Raw genomic sequence first — 12,050 nt, 5'->3', positions numbered from 1 at the left:
TGTTTGGTCCTGAAGCAAAACAAAATTGTGAATAAAATTAATTAGCAATAAATTAATATTTTATTAGTATTATTAATATTGTTATAAATTTTATTAGTAGCACCTAATAGCACTAATATGAAAACTGTTTTACTATTTAATAATAATGTCAATATAAAAATGTCTAAATATTATTTTGGGTATTATTATTAATGTATTAGTATTATTTAATATAAATATAAATATTTAATATTTGTTATTTATATTTCTGACTCATTTTGTTGTTTTCTAGTTGTATTGGTTGCATTTATGTCATCATTTTGTGACACATATGTATAAGTGCTATTTTGTAATAATAAAAAATATATATAAATATATATATATATTTGCTATTTTGTTATTTATTATTGATTATTATTATTTTATAATATTAGTGTTAGTTTTGGTATTACTTAACATGCATTTTATTCATATAAATTAGTATAAATAATAATATTAATATTTATATGAATAGTGGTATTAATATTAATACCACTATTCATAATAATATTAATATTTATATGAATAGTGGTATTAATATTAATACCACTATTCATAATAATATTAATATTTATATGAATAGTGGTATTAATATTAATAAATGTAACTTTTTTTTATCAATAAATCCTTTTGTTACTGTGTTTGGTCCTGAAGCAAAACCAGGTGAGAACCACTAATCTAAATGTTACATTAACAGACATTAATTTCACACCAGCATCCAGAAAAGCTCCTAAACTGGAATATAAAGATAATTTTGTTGAATTTAATGTTGAGGTGAGCGACAGTCAGGGCAGCGTTCTCTTCTCATACCCATAATTCTCCTGTGCTTCCCGCTCTGTGGCTCAGTGAGGTCTCTATCAATGACTGTCTGTTCATCCTCTGACCTGTGACAGAGCGCTTCATCACGCTGACCCCTGACCCCCGAGACAGTCTCACGCATCATCAGCCACTGAACACGTCCCGTTTCAGAGCGACCAATCAGAGCGCGGCTCAGAAGCGGGGCTGCTGGGTCGCGCCGGGATCCGAGGTGAAGAGAGGCGTAAATCCAACAAGACATTTCATTTAGAGCCTGTTGTTTAAGTCTCGCCCCGGCACTGATCCACAACCGAGGAGCCGAGAAAATAATGGCACACGGATCCCAGAGCTAGAACAGCAGTAGCGATGGAGGCCAAGAGCTCATAACGCCAGTTCATTTTCACAATCAAAAGTGACACTTCAAATATTGCTCTGGAAAACATATTAAAATATAAAAGTGTAAACGGAGCCGCCGCATGCATACACAGACTCTGATCGAGTTCAGACAGTCGTAACTATCTGCGTTTGTCAGACGTGTGACAGTATTTCAGATCTTTCATAACAATGGCGTTTTTCAGAGGCGACTTGTTCCAGCGATTAGCGGCGCAGCATCACAAAACACTACATTGCTGTTTTTGTGTCTCTCTCTCTCTCTCTCTCTTTCTCTCTCAAATGAAGCATTGGGAAGTCTGATTCATTTTATTGAATCAGTTCATTTGAGTGGTTTATTTAAATGAACAGATTCAAAACAATGATTCAGTGATTCGTGTGAATCACAGCATTTTAGGACTTTGTTTTTGTAGAAATATTTAAAAAATAAATTTTGTCATTTTAAGAGTAAACAATTGAGTCAAATGATGCATTTTATCAATGGATGTTTTAGACTTATTTTTGAGGATTTTCTGGTTTCATTGTAGTTTATGTGTTTAAGCTTTTTGCTATATTTTAATATAATAGTTTATAATATTTTAAGCCATTTTTATATTTTCAGTTTTTATTGAAATTTCTTAAATTTTTAGTCATTTTGTAGTCATGAGTAGTTTTATAATAGGTGTTGTATTAATAGTATTATATATTTATATATATATTTTTTTTTTATTAATAATTCCAATTGGCTTTTATTTATTTTTTTTAGTGAATGTATGTTGATTTTATATTTATATTTTATTTTATTTCAGATTTATTTCAAATAACAAAAATGTTTTTTAATAGTTTAATAGTTAATATTTTTTTTCCCAAATTATTAATATTATTGTATAATATATATATATATATATATATATATATATATATATAATATTAAATATTGTTTAGGACTCAAAATCACATGCCTCGATTACTCTTTTCTGAAATGTCTTCCCGTCATGTTTTCTCGTCTCTCCAGGATGATTCCCTCGGCCAGTAAGACGTTTAAGATCAATGATCTGGCGGCGGGGCGTGAGTACGAGCTGTGTGTGTTGGCGGTGTATGATGACGGCATCACGTCTCTGACGGCCACACGCGTGGTGGGCTGCGTTCAGTTCCACACGGGCGCGGAGGCGGGTCAGTGCCGCTTCATCCCCAGCCAGTTCCTCGGCGGCACCATGATCATCATCATCGGCGGCATCATTGTGGCTTCTGTCCTCGTCTTCATCATCATCCTCATGATCCGCTACAAGACTTACGGCGGGGCCGACGCGGCCAAAGCCAAAGCGCGAGGAGACGCCAGCGTACAGGTGCACTCGCAGACCAACGGGAGTCGCTCGGCACACTCCGGCTCGAAGCAGGAGGAGCGACCCGAGTCGCCCGGCGCGAAGGACTGCAAGGCGCTGGTGCTGCTGAAGATGGAGGAGATGCAGGAGGAGCTGAAAGTCCAGCTTCCGCCTGTTTGCTCCGAGAAAGCAGCACCAGCGCCGCAGTCCCGGAGATCCAGCCTGGGAGGGCCACCGTCTGACGACACACAGACGGACAGCAGCCTGACGGGCTCCACCATGTCCCTGTGTCTGATCGGCTCTGGGGCCAACCCGGCCGAGCCCCCTCGGAAGGGGCCGCTGGCCAACATGGGGCTCCTGCCCAGCGAACTGGCCCGGACTCGGCATCGCTTCTCCTTCGATGGAGACTATGCTCTATTCCAGAGCCACAGTTACCCGCGCCGGGCTCGAACCCGCCGGCACAAATCCACCACCCAGCTGAACACAGACGTGTCACCACCCTGCAGCCGGAGGGTGACGTTCAGCAGCACAGAGTGGATGTTGGAGAGTACAGTGTGAGGACTGAAGCACACACACACATATGTTTGGACTGTCTACATATTGACGTTGTTGCAGTAACACACACTCCGTTGATTCCTGTGTCCGTTTTAACACATATGAAACATGACACAGCAAACCTAGTGAGCTGCCTACTTAGATGCCGTCTAAAGATACAGTAAAGTGATCAAAAGACATTCCAATGAATAAATAAATAAATGCAGTTCTTGAACTTTCTAAGAAAGAACCCTGAAAAATAAAATGTATCACAGTTTCCACAAAAATATAAACTGTTCTCAACATTGCTAATAATCAGAAATGTTTCTTGAGCAGCAAATCAGCATATTAGAATGATTTCTGAAGATCATGTGACACTGAAGACTGGAGTAATGATGCTGAAAATACAGCTTTGATCACAGAAATACATTACAGTTTAACAGATATTCACATAGAAAACAGCTGTTTTGAATTGTGATAATATTTCACAATTTTTACTATATTTTTGATCAAACGAATGCAGCCTTGGTGAGTAGAAGAGACTTAATTCTGAGACTTTGACCCCAACATTATATTGATTGCAGTGGTTCTTAAGTGGTTTTGCATTAGAGTTAACATTCAAAGTATACAATCAAAAAAAATTTTATGTTCATGTACAACATTTTTAATCGTACAAAGTTGTATTTCGATGCTTTCGTGTTCTTGGCACCATTATTTTATTAGTCTATTTAATATATCTTATGTTAATGTATTTTCTTTTACGTTATGCAGTTTAGATATAATGAATTTAAATCAAAAAGTTATTATTATAATTTGGTTTTTTATTACTGTTTTGAATTAGCTTTTAATTTTATATATTCAGTTTTAATTTTAGCTTCATTTTTAGTCATTTTGTTATTTTTATTTTAATGTTTTGTCATTTTTATTAGTGTTTTGTATTTCTGAATAGTTTTAGTTTTATTCCAGCTATTAATTTTGGTACTTCAACTTATTTCAGGCAACATTTAAAAACTTTTGTTTAGTTTAAAGATTTCAAGTTTTCCTTTCTCTTTGGAGTGTTACAAGCTGATTGTGCAGAGATAAGATCCCTGAAGTTGCAAAGACTAAAGTCTCAAAACCAAAGAGATATTTTTTATCAAAGTTAAGACTCTGCCACGCCCCCCTAAAACGGCTCGTTCTAACACGCCCCCACATATCTACCTCACTATGTGGAAATATTTGCATAATGCGCCCAAATGTGCACGCAAAGAAAGAAGGCGTGGTTTCAGTAACCGCAGTTAGTGTTGAAGCAGCATGTCAGGGAGACGCTGTGTGTTTCTAGGCGAAAGCAAAAGCACTTTATTTGGGCGAGAGCGAGAGAGCGGTGTGTGTGAGAGAGAGCACGAGAGAGAGAGAGAGAGAGAGAGAAAGCGAGAGAGAGAGAGAGAGCGAGACACATCACAGTGGAGTCTGCTGTCTTAACCGTGGCTTGTGTACTGCAAACACATATTCATCACTGTGTCTGTCACGAGACTCTGTTCCCCTTTCGGGCTCTGTCTTTACATTTATTTTGAAAGATGAAGCTCGCGATTATGGTAAGGGGCGTTACATTTCCGACGAGTGCTTGCGGTGTTCGGCCAATCACAATGCACTGGGTCAGCTGGCCAATCAGAGCAGACTGCGCTTGTCGGAAGGAGGGACTTTGTAGAAAACGAAGCGTTTGAGAGAGGCGGGGCATAGAGGACCTACAATAATCAGTATTTGAAAAATAATGTGTTTTTTGAACATTAAAGCATGTCAACATATTCTGTTACACCAAATACACAAAATAATGATCTTTAAAAAAGCATCATATGACCCCTTTAAGTTTTTCACCTAATATGCAAATATTTTTTCAGCAAACAAAATATTTTAATATTTTTAGTTTAGTTTTAGTTTTATATAATTATATTATATAATTTTAATTTCAGTTTTTTTATTTCAGTTAGTAATTTTAGTACTTAAACATATTTCAGTCAACATTTAAAATTTTTATATATATATATAAATTTTAGTACTTAGTACTATATATATATGGCAAATTATTATGGTGAAATTACGTCAAAATCAGATGAAACAAAGCATATAGGAAGTGTTTTCTCCTCCCTTTCTGTAATTTGCTCATCTATTTATTTGACTATCCTAACTATTTATGTTTAGTTGTATTTTGTTTTTCACATTGATCACAGTTTTGCTCTCTGTGAGCCATCAGAACAGACCTGGGACCTTTTTTAGGTCACAATGCACCATTAGAGAACCACTGTGTTGTAAACCTGCAGCATGCTAACTTGGGCTGGGTTTTGACACAAACTTCACGATTCGATTCTTATTCACAAGCTTGCGATTCGATTCGATTACCGATTCGATTCGATTCGATTCAATATCGATTATTTTGGAAATATATCAGGTAGGCTACAGTACATGCCAAATTTTCTCAAGGAAAAAAAAATCTCAGTCAGTTGGTAATACATTACTATAATATTGAAGGTAAAAATTTTTACAATAATAAAGTTACAGTTACATAATAATATTTCTACTTCAATTTGTTTTTTTGAAATACAAACATAATGGTGGCTGTCATAAAAATTTGATGGATTTATTCAAACATAAATTAAACATTGAAGAACAGTAAAAAATATAATGAATATGTTATATGGTGCATATATTTAGCAACATGCCCCTCTCTACAGTTTATTTTTCTATCTGACTAATGATTTAATTGATAGAATATTTCACTTTTAATATTTTATAAAAGCTTTCTCATTTTAATGTAAAAAATAGTATAATATTGGTGAAATATCCTCTGCAAGCAACTTGAAGTTGAAATAAAATATATATTAAAATTAAAATAAATACTGAATATAAAATAAAAAAATTAAAAAAACATAAATAAATTAAATAAATAAAATAAAATATAATATTGAAATTAAATGTATATTTTTCATCGTTTCGTGAAAGAGGATGGGAGTTGGTTTTAGTGCTTCTTGTTGTCAAATGACTTTTATTAATGTAGTTTCTCATTGTCCAGAGAGACGAATCTGAAGTTTAAGATGGGTCTCAAGGTGACTGACGAGCGTCTTCAGGAGGAGAATCAGTTGGCCCGGTTTAATGGTGAGTGTTACACCTATTATAGGAGAGTTGACAGACTTGGACACAGATCATTTGTGTGCGAGTAGTTGCTTGATTGTGATTTTCCATGCATAAACACGTGTTGCCTTAAACCATGTGCTAGCCAGTAGGGCTGGGTTTTGACACAAATTTCACAATTCGATTCTCATTCACAAGCTTGCGATTAGATTCTATTCGATTCAATATCGATTATTTTGGAAATATATCAGGTAGGCTACAGTACATGCCAAATTTTCTCAAGGAAAAAAAAATCTCAGTCAGTTGGTACTACATTACTATAAAATTGAAGGTAAAAATTTTTACAATAATAAAGTTACGGTTACATAATAATATTTCTACTTCAATTCGTTTTTTTGAAATACAAACATAATGGTGGCTGTCATAAAAATTTGATGGATTTATTCAAACATAAATTAAACATTGAAGAACAGTAAAAAATATAATGAATATGTTATATGGTGCATATATTTAGCAACATGCCCCTCTCTACAGTTTATTTTTCTATCTGACTAATGAGTTTATGGTCACGAATATGTTTTTCTGAGGTAAATGTGACGTTACGTGACATTGTTTACAAGCCGTTATATTGACATCTTTGCGCGGCTGAAACATTGATTGAGACAGGGTACGGATTGTAAAGTTGTACTCTTTCTTTTAACTTACCTTCGGATGTTTAGTCATGTTTATTTTGTGCTGAAACTGGTATTAATGTGGAGGAGATGATCAGTTCACTGAGGCGCTCCAGCGATCTGTCACTCCACATTAAACAGTGCCAAAACGGCATTTATTGTTTGAATACTGCAATACAATGGACAGAATTTGAAATCTGAGACTTTGTTTCATATTAAAAGCACCAAAGCACAATGCGATATTGCGTTATATTGGATGGGAAGTGCCCTTCAACGGTCCGTCCATTAACTGAAAACAGGCTGGACTGATCGATTCTTTGGATTTAAGAATTGATATCGTTCCGTAAAAATGAGAATTGATGAATATCGAGATATCAATATTTTTTACCCAGCCCTAATGCTAACATCGAATCAGTGTCGCATGTGGAGTTCAGAGTGTTTCACATCAATCCTGGTCCGGATGCTGCGTTAGAAGGCAGCTCCCTATGTAGGCGGCTCACTAGGGTTGGAAACAGAGCTGATGTCTGGTGTCATCTGATAGAGCACAGTCTGACCCGTCCTGCCTCCTCCTGCGGTCCTGAAGAGAGTCCGTAACGCAGCGGTGCCTTATCGAACGACCAACCCACGGAGGATGCTGCTAGCTGCAAACACACCCATCCCGTCCCGTCCACGCAGGTCTCTTTCGTTAGTCTGTTTGTTTACTATGTGATGCCAAGGGAGCAGAAGCAGGAGGAAGTGACTGTGTTTGTTTTGGGTGATGATACTCATCCAGGTGAGCGCTGCGTGTGAATGTGTATATGTCCAATACTTTTCAAAGACTTTTGCACAGAAGACACGAGATATATACGCACCAGTCTATACAACAATAAAAAACGATTACGAAATAGATCTATACAAATAGCATCTGCTTTTTCAGGAAGAACGGACCAGGTTTTCTACAGTATGAGGACGATTTGCAGCTGGATGGACTGTTTCTGAACCGGTATTGTACTGATGTGACTGTATCCTAAAACCGGTTTTGTATCTGGCTGGTCTAGATTTAAAAAAAAAAGATTTAAAAAAAGAAATAAGACCAATATCGACAGCAACGACAAATACATATATAAGTATATTAAAATCTCTCGGTGTATGTGTTCTGAATATGTAAGTCATAGGTGAGATGACTTTTTATAAACATTTTGGAGTGCTGGCGTACGGTTTTTACATTAAAAACCACTGTCATCACCGATCCCCACGTTTAGCGTATTCAAGTTTGGACCATTTATGCCTCACGAAAAGGGGATTAAATGTGTTTGTGTGGGTTGACTGTAGGAGGTGTTTTTGTCTTTTGTTCTTGCACATTTTCCTCACACGTTTCTCTCGTATCCTGAATGTGTCCGTAATGATGGGATGCAGCAGTCGACGAGGCGACCAAAAATACCACGTCTAATTATGCTTTCGTGATGAGTTTGGATGTTTTTTGGGGGGTTTCACACAAAGATGTTTTTCCGTGTACAGTGTTCAGCTCTGCAGTGATCAAAATGCATTCATATCATTTGATGAAATACTCCTTTCTCTGTTACTGCACTCTAAAAAATGCTGGGTTGTTTGTTGAAATATGGACTAACCCAACCGTTGGGTTAAATTTTTACATTCAATTTTTAACCCAAAAGTTGGGTTAGTCCAAATTTGACCCAAAGTTGGGTTGAAATAACCCAGCATTTTTTAGTGTGTGTGAAAGATGCACATTATGGACAAACATTTTTGCAAACTACTTAGCTAACGTAAAGATTAAGTACTACTAACATGCAACTAATTTTCTGCTTAGTTATTCGGTTAACCAACCCAACCCTGATCAGACCACCTCCCGCATTTCTGCTGCTATTATTATTATTATAGTTTTATTTCTTATAATTAATTTTATTGTTATAATTAATATTATTATTATTTCGATTTTTATGTAATATAATACTTATTAATTAATTTTAAATCAGCTTTTATTTTTAGATTTTCAGTTTTAATTTCAATTGAACTTTTAGCCATTTAGTCATTATTTTTATTTATTTTTTAATATTTATGTATAGCTTTATTTTTATTTTGGTTTTAGTTATTTTAATTTCTGTTAATTTAACTTAAAATTATTTATCTCAATTATTATTATTATTATTATTTCATTTCATTATTATTTAGTATTTTAATGTATTATGATATTTATTAATATTTAAATTAGCTATTATTTGTATATTTTCAGTTTTCATTTTAGTTTAACATTTAGTAACTGACATTTTTAGTATTTTTATATATATATTTATTTATTGTGGTTTTAGTCGTTTTAATTTCAATTACTTTAACCTAAAACATTATCTGCTAGGAAAATAAGTGATTATTACAAAGAAAAGTACAAAACTATTACAGTTAAACAGAGAACAACCATGCAATGCAACCTAGTGCAGATAAACATTTTTTTGTATTTGTTTGTTTATTTTTTATTTATTGTTTAATTTGAGAGCCTTTCCACTGAATAAGTGCCATTTATGTCCCCAGGATATAATGATTCATATAATATACATATAATGATTGAAATAAATCATTTTTAAAAATCATTTTAAAAAGGCTTTGCGTTGATCATAAGATTTATGCGTTGATTCGTAAGATCATAGATTTTTTTTCTCATTCAAGTGAACAAGCAACCAACCATTTCTTTAAAATAAACACTTTTTGAGGGAAAACTGACATGTTTTTAAACATGCTTTTCAAAAGACACATGAGTATTAGCAACAGGACTGAGAAAAATGCATCCATCTTCCACTTAGAAACCTTGCAAAAGATGAAGTAAAGCTACCTGAGATGATTCAATAACAAATTTGAATAGTTAAAAATGATGTGTGTTTAGAAAAAATGGGGCGGGGGGGGGGGGGGGGGTCCTTTGTTTATTTATTTATTTATTTTTCATATTTTTTTGTTTTATTTATTATTTATTTTCCATTTTTATATATTCATTATTTAATTTTATTAATTTATTAATTTATTTTAATTTATTTTTCTTATATTTTGAAGAGTTACAACAATCAAACGGCACCCATTTGGTGGAATGTATCTTAAATTTTTATGTTATTTATCTTTTATCACACATGATCTGCATCCCTGAATGTCTGCAAATCACCAAAGCATGATGAAATCTTCTGAATCAAGGTTAGAATGTTACGAAAGCATTTGACCTTTTGTGTGTCCAGATCTTAACTGAGATTCCCGTTGCTAATTGTGGTTTCATTCCCTGCTGCAACAGAGTGAATTAGAGTTTGTTTCCTCGAGCAGACATAGATGGATCAGCAAACCAGCTCTCCTCACAAAAATCCCAACGTGCAGTGTGAGACGTGAACGCAATTTACAAATCCATTAACATGTTAATGGTTCTTTTGACAGTTGTGTGCCTAATTATCCTTTTATTGCACTAAAAAGGCAACTTGAAATTAAACCATTTGTTTATTGAAGAGATTCATTTATCATGCTGAGAGTATTCAACGAGCTCTTCAGATGTGCTCACATCTGCATCGGCTTTTAATAGTTCAAATGCAGGGAGAACAATTCTATTCGCTGACAGAAACGCTTCATTTCATTTTTAACAAATTATGAGCAATTATGATGAAATGATGATTAATGCAAAGCTGTTGCCACTATTTCTAGAAAAAGACTCAAAACTATGAAAGCAGCTATTTGCATTAGGTGTAAAAAAAAAAAAAAAAAGGTAGATGCTATAAGTGTAAATAGACACAAATAGCAAACAGTGACAGATGCTCTTCATACAGCGTTAATAGAAATAATATATATTTTTTAAAGGAATAGTTCACCTAAAACATGAAAAATTGCTCAGCAATGGATGCTCTGCAGTGAATGGGTGCCGTCAGCCTGAGAGCTGATAAAAAACACCACAATAATCCACAAGTACACTCTTAAAAATAAAGGTGCTTCAAAAGGTTCTTCAAGAGATGCCATAGAAGAACCATTTTTGGTTCCACAAATAACCATTCAGTCGAAGGTTCTTTAAAGAACCATCTTTTTTTACCTTTTTGTAATCTGAAGAACCTTCTTTCACCACAAAGAAGCTTTTGTGAAACAGAAAGGTTCTTCAGATGTTTAAGGTTCTTTATGGAACCATTTAGACAAAAAGGTTCTTCTATGGCATCGTGAAGCACCTTTATTTTTAAGAATGAGAGCTGATAAAAAAACACCACAATAATCCACAAGTAATCCACAGCACTCCAGTCCATCAGTTAACATCTGGAGAAGATAAAAGCTGAAACTAATCCAGCATTAAGATGTTTTTAACAAAAATATGAGTTCATAATCCATAATAACGCTTCCTCCAGTGAAAAGTGTTCTGGTCTGAAACAGGAGAGAAATCTGCACAGATCAAGCAGCGTTTAAAAAGCTCTAAACACATATGTGGCTGGATTCTGATGTGAGAGACAACAGCAGATGCACTTGCAGATGTATTTTTATGAGTGTATGTGTGAATGCGCTCTGTAAATACATCATTCTTTGGGTTTGAGATGAAGTGAAGGGTGTGATTATCTGGTGTGTGTTAAATCTGTTGTCCGGCGGCGCTCTATGACTAACACTTCCTGACACTCTCTGCCTCACAACGGTAAAGGTCTAGTGGGAGATGTGTTTTACCATATTTCATTTTCAGTTCATTTTCCCCCAGACAGAGATGCATCTCATGAAGATCAGTGAACTTTCAGTAAACCCTATAACCCTATAAATCCTACTGTATCATACAGTATGTGAAATGCAAATTTCTAAAAGATCAACATGATCAAAACTTTGCTGATAAACCTGTTTCACACTCAATCTCCTCATGTCTTCTGTCGTCTGATTGAGAGTTTAGAGTTTTTAATCAAGTCAAAGCTCTTTTAGTGTAATTGTAGAAACGTTCAGCTTCAGCTGGAGCTTCTCGTGTCAAATCTTGACTGATTTCTTTCAAGTAAAGGTCAGAATAACTGCAGTAATATCTCCAGATGAACTCTTACTGGACTGAAGCAGCTCAGCTTTACTTGATTCTCCATCAATCATGTTTTAGAGTCTCAAATCTGATCCTCAGGATCTTTTGAGGAGCGTTTGTTTCCAGAAGCTTTACTTTCACTGTTCCTCAGCGGAGGAATGATCTTCACAAGCCTCCAGAACATCTCACATCTGAGGAGGAGCCTTTATTTCTTCAGCTCTCAATCACTGCATTATATGTTTGGAGCATTTCAAT

General features: G+C 34.9%; 1 protein-coding gene across 1 annotated transcript in view; it reads left to right on the top strand.

Moving 5' to 3' along the window:
• Nucleotides 1-3,257, top strand: part of LOC107551865 (leucine-rich repeat and fibronectin type III domain-containing protein 1-like) — a 117,003-nt gene extending 113,746 nt beyond the window's left edge. The window contains exon 7 of the mRNA XM_016233621.1: nt 2,198-3,257. Within this exon, the coding sequence (XP_016089107.1) occupies nt 2,198-3,062 (865 nt within the window). The 3' untranslated portion in view covers nt 3,063-3,257. The remainder of the gene's footprint in view (nt 1-2,197) is intronic.
• The last annotated feature ends 8,793 nt before the right edge of the window (nt 3,258-12,050 follow it).

The sequence above is a fragment of the Sinocyclocheilus grahami genome, unplaced genomic scaffold, assembly GCF_001515645.1.
Source record: "Sinocyclocheilus grahami isolate Dianchi unplaced genomic scaffold, SAMN03320097.WGS_v1.1 scaffold436.1, whole genome shotgun sequence".
Lineage (NCBI taxonomy): Eukaryota > Metazoa > Chordata > Actinopteri > Cypriniformes > Cyprinidae > Sinocyclocheilus > Sinocyclocheilus grahami.
The sequence above is the reverse complement of the archived record's forward strand: the minus strand, read 5'-3'. Positions and strand labels throughout refer to the sequence as shown.